We start from the raw sequence: 18,511 nt of genomic DNA, 5'->3' as shown, positions 1-18,511 counted from the left end.
CCTCTGACGGATATATTATTATATATGACATCATTAGATTATTAATACTGAAGCATCAGTGTTGGAGCAGCATGTTACTGTTGTAGCTGCTGGGGGTGGAGCTAGTTTCAACTACTTTATATACAGTTAGCTAGTTTAGTCCAGTGGTTCCCAACCTAGGGGTCGGGCCCCTCCAAAGGGTCAGCAGATAAATCTGAGGGGTCGTGAGATGATTAATGGGAGAGGAAAGAAGAAAAAACAAAGTTCTGATGCACAAATCTGTTTTCAGTTTTGGGACTTTTTCTCTAATCTTTGATTTTTTTCTGAAATATTGGATCATTTGAACATTTATTGAAATGAAACCATGTGAGAAGTTTGGAGGGAAAAATCAGTATTTGGTGGAGCTGTTAACAACTCATAGACATCTGAAATGTGACCCCGACTACACACTGCTTTTTGTAAGACATCAAAAGCCAAAAAGGTTGGAAACCACTGGTTTCATCTTTAACAATGTGTTGTATTTTAAAAACTTGTTATATTATCCATTGTGTCAAATCTTCATCTGAAAAGTAACTAAAGCTGTCAAATAAATGTAGTGGGGTAGAAAGTACAATATTTCCCTCTGAAATGTAGTGGAGTGGAAGTATAAAGTAGCATTAAAGAAAATACTCAGGTAAAGTACAAGTACCTCAAAATTGTTATTAAGTACAGTGCTTGAGTAAATGTACTTAGTTACTTTACACCACTGCTGACAAAAGTGGCTAGCTCTAAAAGGCTATGACAGGCAATTTTCTATATTTTTCTTATTGTCAACAAACCTCATATGCAGAGCCAAACTAACAATGAATTGATCTACTTAGAAGTATTATGTGTGTATCCAAAGCTTGTTATATATTATTCTTCTGTGCTCTAGAGTTCTGTTGTTGTTTAAAAACTATTACAAACATCAGTCAGTTAGCCACACTGCTGCACTGGGTGATATCTTTTGTTTGTACTTGAAGAGAGCTCACTACGTAGCTTGTTTAGAAATGGCTCTCAAGAGTAATATCAATTAATGCAGCTTTCAAACTATGTCCCAAAAATATTCATACATGATTTTTGAGCATATGCAAGAGAGAATTCAAGGACAATGTATGTGCTTGACAGAAGAACTTCTGGTTATATTTTGTATGACAAAACTGGAAAGCATTAATGACAAAACTTACCAGAGAGGGAGATTCAAAGAACAAAAAAGAGGGTAAGAAAAAGAAGAAAGAAAACAAAACATAAACTGTCAAACCAAACAGCATATTTTCCTCCTCCACAGTTGATTCTGTGAGCAACCTCATACCCCAGAGAATTGAGTAGTTACTAAACTTCTCTCACTCCAACAGCTGCCTCACAGTCTTTCTGCAGGTCTTTATCCAGTTTCATCTTCTGTTGCACCTGACAATAACATCACCTACTGTAGGCTGGAATAACCTATTCTCTCATCCAATATCTCAGTGGCTGTCACATCCCTTGACCGGCTCCCATCACAGACCACCATTATCAAACCCACTTTTATAAAAGTTTAAAGGAAACTAATCATGAACTAATCTTTATCTGTGTTTTCCTCTATGTCCATGTAATTACTGAAAGGTTTCTGCTGACCTGAATTTATTCTTGCCGTTCTGCATTCTTACTGTAGAGTTAAAATGCAAATCAACAAAAGATGGTATGTTGTGACAACATATGAGCATGGCGGGTTCTGTAAAGCCATTCCAGTGACATGTCATAATGTAGCTGCATTTACATGGAGCCTAATATTCCGATTACAATCCATTTAACAGCCCAAAAAGAATAAAAATGCTCCATATAAACACCTCATTCAGAATAAACAGGCCCAAAGGAATAGAAATTTCAATCAGTTGCAGAAGGGTAGTTTAAACCTTTTCATAAGCCAATCAAAAGAAAAACTGTACCATGTCAACAATTTAACCTGATTACTTTCGGGCTGCCGTCTTTATGCACATGCCCTCTGTCTTGGCATAACTGCGCGGGGACGTACGTTTCTCCACTTCCAAAAAATGGCGGCTTCCAAGCCGAGCTGGACCTCTGTGGAGAGTTTGTTTTTGATACAATCTCTTAAAGAACTGAACATTATTGGACGCCTACATGGTGGGAAAATAAGAAAATAGCAAAGAAAGAGAAATCCATGAAAAAATGAATGAAGCATTCATCAAACAATTTAAAACTGCTGGAAAATTTTGAAGTACGCCTATTACAAGTCCCAGACCATATTAGATTACAGCCTATGTAAACACCTTGACCTGAAATCTTCCATCGGAATGATTTCAGTCAGAATGAAAAAATAGTGTGCATGTACTCGCAGCTGATGAGTGACAAACCCCAGACAGTGCACCTTGAGTAATGACAGGATGTGTAACACACGATCAGAGAACCCTGCGCTGATAATGACACCATAGACACACAAGTTCAAGTTTAGCATGACATGTTCCCATAACACACATTGACAATATTGTAATGTAAACAAGTCAACTTACTCTATCCGTTTTGATCTGAGACATGGCACAGTAATCACTGCTAAGAGGCTACACATACTATACAGGTGCTACAACCATTCCTGAACTTACTTTACTGCCTATGATGTCACTTTTTCAAAACACCAAGTTCAAACAAATTCAAACTTAACATGTCATTTCTTTGAATTAATTTGAATGCAACTCAAGTAGGCTGAGTTATGTGTAGAATTGACCCTGCAATGCTTTCACTGTCTCACTTGAGTCACAAGCTAACTGTAAGGTAGTTGCATTTTACAAAAAAACAGACTTACCCTCTTCCACAGATTTTCCATCTGTGCTGTCCAGAATGCTTCTACACGTTACGTCTCAGAGGGTTTGATGTCATGATTATCCGTTCAGCACATCTGCTACTTTTCTCCATGTTTCGCCAGCAAAGAGAAGAACAATAGCCTTTTTATTAAGGGCAACCGGACATGTGATGGGTTGAGAGAGTGCATTTTAGAAATATCCAGTGCTGAAATACAATCCATGGTCTGTCATACATTTCAATATTGAACTCAAACAGATCTCTATAAATCGAATATTTGATTTTTTCCATCATTCAAATGGTTTTATTGAATTTTAAAGGAGTGAGAGCTCTCACATGTTAATGGAAACTGTGATGGACTGGCAACCAGTCCAGAGTGTACCCTGCCTGTTATCCAGTGTGTGCTTGGATAGGCTCCAGCCCCTCATAGCCCTGCTGAAGATAAGTATGGACAATTGTTAGATGACAGGATGATGATGGTGAAGATGTTTGTGATATGTACCGATGTAGCAAGCATCAGTTTGGTGAGTCAGTCCACTTAAAGTAGTCTCTGAACATTAGATGGCCAAAAAGGAAATCTTGTCAACTGTGGAATGCAGTGTTGATTTATTTGAAATGCATGTTCCATAGATCAAGTATTGTGTTGCACGTTAAAGCCCTGACAACCTTTATCCCCGATCACCTCATGTCTTTGAATGGTGAGTTTCTATGTGAACACACTGTCCTCAGTCGGATGTTTTTTTGTTTCGTTGGTTTTTTGTTTTGTTTGTTTTCACAGAATAGGTTTCTGAATTTGTGTTTTGTCTGTGTTCTCACTGGTTTGAAGAGGGAGCGGCTCTGTTGGAGAAAGATAATGTCACACATTTCAGGATTTAACATCATTTAACATTCAACATTTTTCTAAAATGTATTAAATGTATTTATTATTATTCTCTTTACTTTTCTATCATTTAATACGGTATACTGTATATTATTGTATTACACTGATGACATTTGTTGGGTTTTGCTATGTTGCCACGGAGACGGCACAGTCCATCAAATCTGATCAAACTCTACCCATACAGTCCTAACTGTGTGTTCAGATCATACACTGTTGTTCAGGCAGAAGACAAGGCAAATCCTATAGGCGGAGCAATCCTCACAAAGTTATGTAATGAATGACACATGGAATGAGTGACACAGGGCTAAAATTTGTTTCACTTTCTATCTGAACACATCTTTGTAAAGCAGATGAACTGAGTGTTTGAGCGTTAAAATCTGACAAAATAATACTTATGAGAATATCTTTTTGTGGACTTTTACTTTGATTGTTGCGTATTTACTTATGACTAGTGTTTAGGGGCTTTAACAATGATAACTGCCCCACACAACTACAGTCTGTTGGTGAATGGAGGCTGCTGACAATGGGGAGAATGCAATACATTGAATTTCTCCATTTTAGGTCTCACAGTTAGTTGTGGAATTAAGGCTAGCAACTAAATAGTCACATGTTCACCCCTCTAGCCTCAAGGCCACCCCTATATTATATTTTAAAAACCTGTCTTGACTGTCAGACCGTATGTCATTGGGTTTGCACAGAGTGTAAATAGCACTGAGTATTTAATTTAATTTTCAGTTACAATGTACACAATCCAGGGAAAACTGACACTGTACTGAATTCTCTTGTTTGACAAATGGTAATTAAAGAGGAGGAGTGGAGGACAATGAGAAGCAAAGTAATTAGAGGGGAACTTTGAGGCAGAGACAAGTGAGATGTGCTAAAAACAGCTGAAACTCAATAGATGTCCAGAATATTTAGTACACTGGTTGACTGTGAATAGATTGTGTCTGCAGCTGTTTGTAGGTCATCCATGCCATCTAGTGGCCAAATGGTGCACTTCAGTGGCATAAAAAAATTAAGCCTCTTAATTTCACTGAGCTTTATTTTCCTTTTCCTTTATTTTGACAAGATAAAGGTGAAAATAACCTTACAGTCCGTACAAATACATTACAATATGTTCCTCCTCAGAAATGCATTACTTGCATTTGCTCTCACCAACATCCAGAAGCTGTTGGGATGACTTTTTGACACAGCAAATACTGCACATGAAGTGATGCTGCTCTACTTACTCTATAGGTGAACTACAGACGAACAGTGTGTGTGTGCATGCCTATGATTTAGTGCATGGAGACAATTGTTCAGGTCATTGCATTTTTGTGCGACTATTGCCATCAGGTTACAGTGTGGACAAACATGATATATGTCACATAGAACTTGCATATTGAATACCTAACTCCTACTGTGTATTACAGCTTTCCACCTGAGAACAAACCAACATGCCCACCGATCACATACATGTTCTTAGATTTGTCAAAGCGCACAAAGAAAAACAACTGTAAGGAGGAGAGAATGGATATTGCTGTTGCTGAGACAAAGAGAGTGTGAGCAGGAAGTGGAAATTTAAAAAGGACCTTTGTGACAATAATGACAACACAAGCAGGAGGTGGTGAAGCACAGGCAGTGAACAATACTGCATCAGCTCAGGTATACAACAATATTCATGATATTCAAAACACAACGTTCCTACAAAACAAGGTGGTATCTGACTTCTGAAATGTAAAAGTGTGATGTCTGAACAGATTAACAAAAGTACCATAAAATACTGTATGTCTCATGTCATTATCATGCAGTTGCATTTGCTGCTATTTTTACAGCACAGAAATCTGAACAACAGTACACGCTGATACAACTGATACACACTCATCCCACTGTGCTCTTTGAAAATGTTTAAAGGGAAACTCCATCCTAAAGCTGAATTTACATTTTGCTATTTTGGTCATTTAGGATTAAGTTGATACTGGCAAACAAGTGTCTTCCAAAGCCATAAATAAGATTGTTTGTTAATATTTTTGTATTATTAAAAGGCTGAAAATGGTCTTTGGGGAAAAATCAGACGTATGGTTTTTTTTGTCTCAACAGCTGGAGCAGCGTGTCAGTGTCTGTGTTTGATTGACAGCAGGTGGAAGGCTGAATCCCACCAGGGGAACAAGACGAGAAGTAAACAAACTTGAACTGTAGCTTACAAGCCATGGGAAGACAGCGTTTTGTTAGCAGTGGTATTGAAGGACATCATTGCTATCTAAACAGGCCAAATAACATTTGCAGGTGCATTTATACAGTGTTTAATATGTGGCAGCTGAGCAGTTAATTAGCTGTTTATGCAATGAATATTTGTTTGGTGGCTCATTCAACAACTTAAGGTTCAGGACAAGACATGTGTTCATGTTTGTAAGTTAGATAAGGAGACATTGGAGCAGGATGCTGTCTGGCTGTTAGTCAGTCAGTTAGGTAGGGGGAGTAGATAGGGAGCACGATCACGGAACCAAAAAATAGAAAAAAAAAATTGCACCCTTTTGGTTTCTTAACACAAGGCAAGTGATTTACAAAGTAGATGTATGCAGACAAAAAAATGCTATTTAATTTCAGACTTTAAAGAGTAACTTATCACCAGACTGGTTCCTATTGAAGGCCCTTATCATGTCAGATAACATTGTGCTTAAGTGGTTCAAGTTATGAGACAGATTTTCAATTTATCAAATTTCCACAAACTAACTGCCATAAAAGTAAATCAGGGGACAGTCGAATCCAGATGGAATATCTTTTGTAAGCATGGTGTTCATCCCTCTAGTAGAGTTTAGAGACTTGGGGAATCTTTGACAAGGAGCCCTGAAGGCATTTTTGTGGTGGACCATAACCATGTTGGTTTTTCATTTAATTTCTCTATCATCTGTACAGCACATCCAAAGGACTCTGATTTGAACACAGAGAAAATGTCCCATAACCTTGATATTTCACCATGGCTGCTGTCCAAGACTTGTTCTATTGTTCACTGCCTATGTGTCTCAAGATGACATCATCAGTACAAGCAGTCTCTCTGCTGTTCAACTGGCTTCACACTATAAACTGAGCCGCACAATATTATAGAAATAACATGTGAATTCAATATTTAGGATGGACTTTCCCTTAAAGAGAAACTTTTCTCTTTACCTATGCAGACAAATTCTGAGCTTTAACCCTCCATAAAAAGCTTTTCAAGTAAGATACTGATGTTGCAAGCTTCACCTGATATATCAAAGCCACTATTTTACAATATTTGGTGGGTCTGACATGCTGGTAGAATTCATGTTTTACATGAGAATCATCAGAAAGACACATGGTTCTATCAGAATGCCAATTCTTCAATCTTAAAGATTTCATCTTTTCATGTGCTTTTCACCATACACCAAAGACTAAGTTTCACCATCCACATCCAACCTCCTCTATTTCCACTACAGATTGAGCACACAGTAAAATAAACAGCCATTCATCTGTCCATCTTTACGATTGTCGAACTCAGTGACTCAGTGACAGCACTTTCAGAGAACCAACAAACAATAAAGAGAAAAAAATAATTCATACCACTTGAATCTGATTGTGTTACAGCATGCAAGCTTCAAACAATGTGTGTTTTCACTTGAGAAAGCCGTCATTCAAGTCAATCAGTGCAAAGGGGCGGACGTGGCACCTTTTTGGTCCCTGCCTTTGGAGCTGGGGCCCGCATCCGGAGAGGTAGGGGAAGCAGGGTCGTCGAAGGCAGGGTTGGGAATATGCAAATCCGCTCTTTTACTTTTCTTTGACCAAGTCTTGGTGTGACATGGAGGGGAGCTATCACCGGAGGATCTGGTGGTATGGCGGGCCCCACAGCTTGTGGAGAGCTCTGGTGAAGGGTCAGAGTTCACCGTGGGGCTGTTATCTGGGCAGGTATGAGCTGACTGAGGTTTCCCCTGAGGACACGGGGTGGACAGGAGCGGAGAGCGAGTGGCCGACTCCAGCAGACCTTTAGTTCCCTGTGTGCACTGGGGAAGGGAGGAAAAAAAGACAAGAACTGATGAGACAAGCCAGCAGGGTGTTAAATCACTTCAGCCAATGCAGCAACAGCTGTGCAAGATGAATCAAAGGCAAGCTGTGAGTGCGAGCAAGCCACAAATGAGATCTGAAGCAAGAGTTCCCAAATGTTTCATGCCATAGATCTGCATATGGATGTGTATTAGACCAGGGAAATTGTACTTGATAGTATTTTAGCTCAAGGTACATCTGAGAAAATAGTTTAAAAAGAGTATTACAGCGATTTACTGTTGCATTTTTTAAAAAGTTTGGGGCAAAATTGAGGCAGCAGAAGCAGAGATATCCTCACTTTTATTCTTTTATTGGTCAAAAGCACTGCAACCTGCATTTGCCATAATGCAACTCTTTTGTTATACCCTTCCTGTCTGCTAAGCATCCACATCTTTCAAACCCCCAGTTTATAATGCAGGTTTTCTGTTAATAAGACGAGACTATTCAGCCACACTAGCAGCTCTGTGAGACTGTACTTTTGCACAGTAATGCTTTGAGCGAAATGCTAATGTCAGCATGCTAACATGCTCACAATGACAGTGCTAACGTGCTGATATTTACATTTGCTAACAAGCACTAAACACAAAATACAGCTGAGATTGAATTTTGCAGAAATTTGGTCCAATCATTAGTCAAACTGAAGTTAAGAACTGCTGGAGGCACTACATGAAAAATCAGGGGATCACCGAGGTCATCATTATTCAGCCTCTGAGCACCATGGATGATGACCCCCTCATCAGGGGTTATTTTCTCAGACTGAACAAAGCTCCTCCAGGGCTACCGAAGACAACTCACAGGGTAAGTAGTATTACTCATGACAAGTAAAGTGACTTTGATGTGTCAGGAACCACTGATGTGCAAGAGTGGTTTCTTGAACTGTGACTGACAATGATCTCAATCCACAAGCTCACTAGTTTTATGCTCCTGGTTTATGGACAATCACAGTCACAAAGACATTTGAAAAAATCCTGCTGCCAGTAACATCATTAGTTTCAAGTCTTACACTTGCATTAAAGATTTTCTTGGCCACTTGGGAACAGCACAACAAGCTGTAAACATATGTTACATATTATCACTTAGTTAGGTGATAATCCTCTGAGTTTGTCACTACTAGCAACACCTTTAATGTTACACATAGTCATTTGATCCATTCTTAATATAAAAATGTTGATTAGTGCAGCTTTAAACAGTGTGTTTCACCTGTATTAAGTTTGAAATGGCTATAACCCTGAAGCACTCAGTGAATGCATAATGGTTAAACTGCAAGAGCATAAAAAGTTAGGAGTCCATTTTTAATTTAAAATTTGAAACATTAACCATTAATCTAGGTTTTAAAAAGGCCACTTCCCCCTTCACTGTGTAAAAATTCAGGTCAGTCCAGTCTGCTGTCAGCTGAAAACACTTTCTAATCTGGATTTTGCCATGCAGAGTTGCTCTAACTAAATTTAAAAATAATGTATCCATCAGAAGTCATTATGTACTGGTATATTCCCTCTGAATGAGCTTCCCTCTACATTTTTATTTTCATCATTTTCATGTCTGACAGTCTAACCCGCATATAAAAATGTTGTTACTGTTATTTACATTTTTGATGTCCCACAGTGGCCTAAAAGCTGTTTCAAATGTGTTTTGACAAGAACAAATCATTTATAATAAAATTGAATCCTTGCTAATCTGTGGCATGAAAATGAAAATAGCCATATTTAAAGATAGTACTGACACGGTATACTAGAATTGTTTGTGGTATAACACAACCGTATATTGTGAATTAAATTTACATACAGCACACCCTGTGTTAAATAATGCACTCTGCAATATAATTCAAGATGACAGCGTATGAATGAAGCCATGCAGCAGTACAGCAGCCAGCCAAGAGGACATGTAGACACAGCGGTGGGCGCAGAGACTCTGTACTCGCTTTCCCTCTCTGCAAACAGGCTTACCAAGCTCAAGCCTCGCTTTTCCTGCTCTAAATGTGGCTAATCAGCCAGTGCAGGACACAGCAAAGTCCAGACATTTCTCCTCCTAGTGTTGGTGGCGGGACACAGGCACACATAGAGACAGATCACATACACAACAGCAGGTTAGGACTGGGCTGATGGAGACACAGGGATACTGGGACAGTTTGGTCTGGGCTTTTCTTCTCTTGGAATACACAAGTTATACTCCAATATTAAAACTAGGAGAGTGGGCAGACAAAAAAACGAAAAATGAGTACACACAGATGTTGAATTGCATGGACAAGATGCATGTTTTATTAAACTTTTACTTTTTAATATATGATACATCTTAGATACTGACAAAATAGAAATATGTATAAAAACAGGATGGACAAATCAAACAAAACAAAAGAAACATGAAATAAAGCATGAAGGGGAACACAAATGAGAAATGATGCTGATTGGCACTTTGACCTTTTAAATGCAGACCAACATTACTGTTCACACGAGACAGGGGAAGGTGAAGCGACACAGAATACAAAAGGAGGATCTGCTGGCACAAATAAAAGCTTCACTCACAGCTTCACCAGCGTGCCGACTGAATTCAGAAGACTATTTTCACACACTCGCCAAACCCAACTCAACAATTAAATAAATTTAAGACTAAAAGGCCCAGCTTCTATTGGCTTTCAGTTCATTCTGTACACACAAATAAAAAAAGATTTTACTGCTGTCTTGTTCTTTTGGCATAAACAAAAAAAAGCTGTTTGTCAGCCTAAATGCCAAACAGCAGCTGCTCTCTTGCTTGATATGAGACTACTGTGGCTCAGACTGCAACGCTATCTGTGCCGCAGTTATGTCTTGTAAACAAAAATTGCTGTACAGCTCTCCAGGCATTCTTTTCTATCCCTTGGTGTCAGGTAGAACACAAGAGAGCCGCTCTCTGAGAAGGAGTCTTCACTTCTAACAACTCGTACTCTCTTCTTTCCTCATAAGAACACCCTGAGTCCACATACTGCACAGGAACAAAATACTGAGGTGTAGACTGTGATAGAAAAGGTAAAAATAGACAGCATTTATATATAGTGATAAAAGGATTGCTGTTTCTCATTCTGGAGGCAGTAAATCCTGATATGTTAGTTTATAAGGTAAACAATGAGTTGGCTGTTCAGAAGTCCATGAACTGCCCGCAGCAGCAACCAGTCACACCACAAATTAAAATTCTTAAGGGAATAGTTCAACACACAATGTGACAAAAAAGCCTGTATTCCCAGGAAAGAGATGAGAAGATCAATATCAATTTCATGTCTGTGTGTTAAGAACAGAGCTAGAGTCAGAATGTGGTTAGCCGAGCTTAGCATAGAGACTCAAGAAACTGGATTGGATCTGTCCAAAGTGTGAATATGCGCCTACCAACACCTCTAAATGTGTCTTATTTTCACATTGTATCTTATTTAACTCATATATAAATAGAAACATACAAATTGCAAGTTTTGATTTTAGGGAATTACATGTCGGAGTTATTTTTTGAGCTGCACGTTAACATAAAATCACAAACTATTATTTTTACATGTATCTTTTGTAAAAGATCATCAAATGAGATATTACATGTTAACTTGTGAGCTTCTGAGGTGTTGATAGGTGGATTTTTTCACTTTGGAGAGAGCCAAGCTAGCTGTTTCCCTGTTTCCAGTTTTCACACTAAGCTAGGCTAAACCTACTGTATCCTGTCTCCAACTCTGACTGTACTTGAAACATGACTGTAACTTTTGGAAGATATAACACACTCTTACTCTTATAATAGTCTTAAGCGATACATACTGTTGCTCAATTCAATGCATTAAAGGGATTTGCTGCCACATTGTATCGTATGAACATTAGCTTATCAGAGCTAACGTTAACTTCTGTTAGCATAGATATTTCTGTGGGACCGACATTACTGAGTCAGTTTGATGACTTTTTGCTATTTTATCATTTAGCATTATGCCATGAGGCTCAGCCACAGCAGCCACTGTTCAGTAAAAGTTAAATGGGTTCCTTTTAACACATATTGAATACTAATAAGTAAACCTCTCACTGTAGAGTAAATGCAGTATATGGAGGGATTAACCCGTACACAAGTCAACAACAGGCAGCAGACAAATACTGGCTTGAGGCTACAGCAGGCAACAAGGCTTCTGTCAGGCACAGGAAGAGTTTCTGTGGGAGTTGGGGGATGCAGGTACAGGAAAGGGGGATTCCTGCAAGCCAAAAGCCAGCTGGGAAGACCCTCCTACCACGTTTATCTCGTTTTTAGTGGCCAGGGTGGGCAGCTCGATGTCGGCTCCGCTGGTCTGGGCGGATTCGTCTGCAGGCAGGAAACCTCGTCTGTCGATCAAACTGAAAAAGGAAGGTCAAAATAATTAGCCATGCATGTTCCTCTTTCTGTCTAGTCATAAAATGATAACATGACAACACACTGGATGTGAGGAACAAGCTAAATTTAGTACCTATCACATTAACACGCACCTCCCTATTGGGAGGCCTGGTCTGCCTACATTAAAATAAATGAACTATTTTCATTGTTAAATGGTTGATGGGACTGTGAAAATATCTACAACAATGAAAATAAATCCAGGACTTAATCGTTCTATCAACAAAGTTTAATATGTTGTGTCAGAGTAAGAGTGTCAATCAATAAACCTAAAACTATTTTTGTTACACCCTTGCAATGAATTTGGACATAAAGTTTTCTAGTTTTCTTGTGGCACAGCAGACGTTAAAGGGTCAGTGACTACTTCAAACAGCAGAAATATTTAAATTATTAGAAGACAGCAAAAAACATGCATATTTACATGAATGGAACCAAATCTTTTCTTTATCAGGATGAGACATGACCATGACAACTGAAAAGAGGACTGCGCATGTGATTTCGGGGCTAACCTGGGTGGCATGGGTCCACAGAGCACAGAGCAGCAGTTGATAAAGATGTTTTTATGACTGTATGGGTTGGTGACATATTCTGCTCCACTCTTCCCTGACCAGGAGCCTTTAATCTGCAGAGGACATGATACAGTATAAAACCTAGTAATTGTGCAACAACTTGCAGTTTTTATTCAACAGACATTTATTAAGATTTTGTTTGAGCAAAATAATACTTTTGACTTACTATTTTACCACAAGACACAAAACATATTGAAACAGCATTCAACATTCAACAAGGCATTACTCACGTCTTCATTAGTGGTCAGGTTGGAAGCAACCAGGTATGTATGGAAGCCTGAGAGGCCCAAGATGGACCAGACTGAGAAGAAACATATCACGAGCTCCACTGCAGTGAAGGGTTGTGTCAAGGATCAGCATCAGTGTGTTGGAGGATGCAGGAATAAACAAAACCTATTCAGTGACAATGTTCACTTATCTGAGAAATCATTAACACATTTGTAAGTGAAGGATATCTGCCTGGACTCTCTTGTAGAGCAAACACGAGGCCTTTTCCACCTTGAGCCCCTGAAAGAGAGACAGAAATCACAGTGACTCCAACTGTGTTGCTAAGTGCATTAAAGTGTGTAGCTGTTTTGGAATTTCCAAACCAACAGTTGCAATTAATTCTCCTGATGGGGGAGTTGTTATACCTATGGCTTTGCTGTGTTTGTTTTCCTAGACAGTAAAAGGGTTTTTGAGTTGCCAAATGGGACCACACAGTCACAGAAAAGCATTCCGCATGCTTATCTTATCTGAAATGCGGTGCTCTGATGTAGTAAAACTCAACCGTCTGGCACTCAGAGCGAGACAAAACAAACTAGCTATTGGCAAGTGCTATTTAAGCCAGGTGTGGTAGCAGTTATCATCAGTAAGATCAGCCATAAAACTGCTGCTGACCGGAGCAGAAACACATACTCAGTGCGAGATGTGTGGTCACACAGCCGAAGATGAACGCCGTAAGGAAGGAGAGCGAAACGATGAAGGTGTAGAAGAAGCGGTAGTTGCGTTTCCCCACACAGTTCCCAACCCAAGGACAGTGATGGTCGAATCGCTCTGAAAGAGAAACACACCCGAGGAGAATCCACAGTGAACTCTGAGTGACCGCTGACATTTTCATTTAAAGGAATAGTACATTTGGGGAGAAAAAAGCTGATATGTCATTCAAGTCAGTCCAGCCTGTGCTACAGTAATGGAATGATGTTCAGTGTAGCCCTGTGAAACCTTCATTTATTATTAATCACTGATAAATGTCAGCGTGCCGGTGTGTGCCCGCAGCTCACCCACACAGTTGTCACACAGGCTGCAGTGGGAGGTGCGCGGAGGCCGGAACATCTTGCAGGTGAAGCAGTACTTGAGCTTGACCACCTGCTGGTTGATGAGGACTTCTTTGGTGCGCGGTGGAGGCCGGTAGCTGGTGCTTCCAGTGTTCTCTACGGAAGAGAGAATTAACCATAAGAGATAATGGTCTGATCTATCACCATTAGCACCTACATCCTTGCCATTTAACATTCACAGCTTGTATTTTGGTTAAATAAACTAAATAAATCTTTAGGACAAAGCTAGTTACTTTTTCCATAACAAAATTATAATTCATTTCCACATCATTAGTCCAGCAATGTCAAGCAGCCATGAGAACCACCTGATAAAACAAAAGGCAACATTCCCATAAAACCACTTGAGAGCTTGTGGGCTTTCTAACTGGTGTCACTGAGAAGAAAACATTTTTACTAAAGAGACCTTTTTCACAGCAAACATACTGAATACTTGACTTGTCAGAGCAGCTAAAAGCACAGGTGGTACTAATAACATGATGATGGTGAATTAGGTCTGCCAGTAAACGTTTCCAATGAGCCTGCATGCATAACAGTACACAGATCTGGCTCACTTGTTATAAATGTAATTAACTGCAACTACGATAAACATCTTTTCCTGCTATGACATGTCAAGAGGTCTGCTTTGAAAAAGGTCTATGCCGCGTCCCAGTTGTACTATATATGAATTCTTACATTATACTCTGATCGATATAAAAGAAATACACTCTTACATTTTGTACTAAGAGGAAATTATATTAGATTTGCAACAAAACACATCAATCAAACTGCTACTTTGGAACGTCACTCTAATTGAACTTCACAAATACACAGAAAAATGTTATTCTGAAGGTTATTTTTTGTTGTCTGAGATGTTCCTGGATCTGTTTCACCACCATCTGCGTCGTGGGACAACACTGTACATCAACAGGAGAATTCAGGAGAATGCATACTGACTTTCTTAAGTAAGATTTTTGTGACTTTTTCAATGTGAACACACTACATATCCAAAACCTGCATGAAACAGCTTTCGTCTGCGCTACACTTTTTACACATTCTGCGCACTTTTGTATGAATTTTTAACAGGGTCAGTGATACAGTTCAGCACCAAGACACCTGTTCAGAGAATACTGAGTAAAACTAAATATCAAAAGCATTTCTTTAAAGGTGGGCTGGTAGGTCGGTACTCAATACTTGTGTCAGCCTCTTAGTTTCAAAAATAGCTGGAACAACAGTGGTTCAGTTGAGTAAAATCAACATCTTATATCACCAATGTCTACACGTTGGTGATGAGTAGGAGTTACAAGGTGCACATGAAGCCAGTTTTAGACACTGAGGTCACCACATTGAAGCTATCAACATTGAAAGAAAAGAACATGTTGGCAAGACTTGATGTTGACAGTGAAGATAACTGACGGACAATACTGAATAGGTTTGAATTGAAAAGGCCAAACTGAGGCAAATTTAGCTTTAGAAGTCAACAGGACACATTTCTTTCCAGAAATATGCCCCTAATGACTCCCACTGTGACATTCATTAGACCGTTAGACGTCATGTCGTTTGATGTGTCAGAGGTTTCATCAAAATGAACAGCAGTATGACTGGTGACTCTTCCCAATGTTTCTGCTTCAAAGGAAACTAGCCGACGCTAGCGGAACAATGCCTTCGATCTCAACTGTGAATTGTGCTCTGACGCAAAATATATCGTGTGAGAGCTCTTATGACAGTGACATCCACTGTACTTAAAATAGAATATCCCTGACGTTTGACTTAATTGAATGCTACTGAGCAGAGGGCGACTTACAAAGAAGTGAGCTGAGCTTAAGCAGTTTGTGGTTTAGCGATTAAGTTTCCTTTAGGACATATAAAAGTCCACATGGAGGATCGGCGTGCCAAATGATGGGCTATAAATGTGCCATAAACTAGCAGGAATATCACTCTGGGGGAAAACATTGAAACTGTAAAATTGTATGATTTTATGAGACGACCATAGAGGTCTGACCCCAGTTATGGTCCTTACCAATCTGCTTTTCAATGTCTGCCGCCTCATCTGGCGTCGCTCTGGGTAGGATGCCGGGGTCGGTGAAGCTGGTCTGGAACAGGGTGATGACCACAAATATAAAGAGGACTCCTCCGATAACAGGTATGCAGCTGGTCAGGTGTTTGACCAGGAAGGGACAGCTGTGATATGAGGCAGCCACAAACAGAGAGAGGATGAATTACAGAGAAACGCTGACCATAATCAAAGGCTGGAAATGGGTCGAAACAAAGCCGTGTCTCATATGATGAGGCCTACTTTTTTCACCCACCAGGGGATATAGTTTTAATTAACATTCAGTGCTTTTAATCACCATGTGAATCCCTTGAGATGGAACACACTTTTCACTACAAACTGATAGAAAGAATAACATTCTCATATTCAAGCACTACTCCTTACGACAACACTCTAGTTTAAAATATCATGTTACATTAACAGCTATCAGATTTTATTATGCACAACCAGAACAGATATACAAAAAGCCAAATTATGGGACAAACTGAGCTCTGATATGTACTTGAAGTTGAATGGTATATTAGTAAATGAACTGCTCTTGTAGAACATGAAATTATTATGAACCATTAGGACCTGCTCTACAGTTCGGTATAGATCTATTACACCAGACAGGAGACGATTCAATAAAATGTCAATTTATAGAGCTGCTTTGGCACTTCGTACTGTTGTGGAAGCTGACATTTATTGAAATGTACTCCTTTATATAATCATACCCTTCTCACCAGGACGACGATTGAACTCGCTGGTGTTATGACATATTTGTAGGCTTAATATGAATCATAAACTCACTCAAATATAAAGAATAGTCCACTTGTGACGAGGATAAGGCCCAGAGTGAGGGGCAGGACCCCACTCTGCCGGGCCACTATGATCCGTCCGCCGCAGTAGAAGCGGTTCTTTCCGGGGAAAACTTCCCACTTTCTCCTCGGTCTTTTCGGCTCCTCTCTCTTGTCACTGTCGTGTCCATGATGATGATGATGATGATGATGTTGATGATGATGAGGTGGAGGAGGGGTCGGGGTTGGTGTCGGAAGTGCCTGCGGGTCGATTTGCTGATACTCGCAGTTTTTCATGATTTATAATGTAGTTTTGGTTGCTCTGTCCCAATTCGGACAACCGGGCATCTGGCCAGCGACCGACAGCATCACCGACACCCGTGTTTGAGGCAGCTGGACGCCGCAGATGTCGTCATTCCGTGGAGAAAACAAGCTAATCCTCTATTACGGCTATCCAGCTGTAAATAACCCAAAGACTCCGTATTGGAAATTACATCCCCGTTAATTTCCATGCCTCTTCATTTATTCCTCTTTCAGTCTCCAGAAAGATTTAGCTCAGCCAGCTGCGGACTATTTAACACCAGTAAAAACCAAAGCACCGTTACCACTGATAGCTTCTTAGCTTGCTTGAGTTGCACATTTCAGCTAACCTTTGTGCTTTACTCCACTTTACTTATATGCATGAATGAAAAGAAGCCCTAAAACTTTGTCATTTTTAATGCATATTGCTCTCCTACCAGGAGTCTTGACACATTCGTGACTAGTGTTGTTAAGCTCCGTTGCCACAGACCGAGCCGTCCGTCCAGGTAAACCGGCTGCTGTCAAACTAAACAGAAACACAACAAGGATTTCCGGTTGTTCTTTCGAAATAAACGATTCGTTAAAATGTTACTTAATATATGTACGATGGTGATGGCACTCATCATAAGTGAACGGCCACATAATGTATAGGAATACTTCATCGTACTTCTATTAGTATATTTTTCTCGATAAATGTCAATCATCTACAAACTGTTAAATACCAAGTAGCAACTTCCGGTAAATTTGAGGCAGGTTGTCAAGCTAACGTCATTACCAAACAACATGGCCGGAAATAATTTATATTTAAGTTCATCAATAAATTATTTAAAACAAAGATGGATCACATCACCACACTGCTTAAGGCACTGCTCTGGCACTTATGTCCTTCCGCTTGTTTATGAAGCTTTAGATAACCTTGCCCCTCCTCATCATCAGAGATCTTCTTTCATTTTATGTTCCAGCCAGATCACCACTTCTCTATTAAATGTTCCTTATGTGTCCCATAAAAGTACCGATGAGAGTCTTCTGTGCTCTCTCTGTGTTTAAAAGTACATTAAAGACCTATATTATAATCTGGTTTTTTGATTTGGAGTAATGTTATAGCTTTAGCTTTAGCTTTAGTTTATAAGTTTCAATCATTGGTTTTATATAATTTTATCCCTGGTGTTTATTATTTTTATTTTATTGACTTTTAATTTATCTACTTTCAACACTTTATTGTTTTATTGTTGTCTTTTAAGTTTAGTCTTTTAAAATTTTGTCTATTTTGCTTTTATTTTATTTTTTTACTTTATTTATTTGTCTATGTTGTTTTAATCCTGCTGTGTGAAGAACTTTGGGCTCCATGTTTGTATTAAAGGTGCTGTATAAGTAAAGTTAATAATATTGTCTCGCTGTTTTAAGAATCCAAGTTTACTCATTCAAAGTAGGAAATAAAAGCAAAGTCTGAGATTTTTAGGATG

The 18,511-nt window shown here is 39.3% G+C and overlaps 1 protein-coding gene across 3 annotated transcripts; it reads right to left on the bottom strand.

The window, feature by feature from the left end:
- Positions 1-4,694: 4,694 nt before the first annotated feature.
- On the bottom strand, positions 4,695-17,677 carry zdhhc18b (zinc finger DHHC-type palmitoyltransferase 18b). Of its 3 annotated transcripts, XM_067611557.1 has the most exons (10): positions 16,762-17,663; positions 15,940-16,100; positions 13,890-14,039; positions 13,525-13,662; positions 13,083-13,134; positions 12,858-12,960; positions 12,568-12,680; positions 11,922-12,024; positions 9,649-9,730; positions 7,537-7,665 (listed from the first exon to the last, which is right to left on the bottom strand). In XM_067611557.1, exons 1-9 carry the CDS (start codon positions 17,043-17,045, stop codon positions 9,689-9,691), a joined length of 1,146 nt encoding a protein of 381 aa, XP_067467658.1. In that variant the 5' UTR covers positions 17,046-17,663; the 3' UTR covers positions 7,537-7,665; positions 9,649-9,688. The 3 variants fall into 3 exon arrangements, with proteins under 3 accessions (XP_067467656.1, XP_067467657.1, XP_067467658.1); XM_067611555.1 differs by lacking the exon at positions 9,649-9,730 and having other exon boundaries at positions 4,695-7,665; positions 16,762-17,677; XM_067611556.1 differs by lacking the exon at positions 9,649-9,730 and having other exon boundaries at positions 4,695-7,665; positions 17,486-17,676.
- Positions 17,678-18,511: the final 834 nt, after the last annotated feature.

The sequence above is a fragment of the Thunnus thynnus genome, chromosome 15 (assembly GCF_963924715.1).
Source record: "Thunnus thynnus chromosome 15, fThuThy2.1, whole genome shotgun sequence".
Classification (NCBI taxonomy): Eukaryota; Metazoa; Chordata; class Actinopteri; order Scombriformes; family Scombridae; genus Thunnus; species Thunnus thynnus.
Note: the sequence above shows the minus strand (reverse complement) of the source record. Positions and strands in the feature narration are given on the sequence as shown.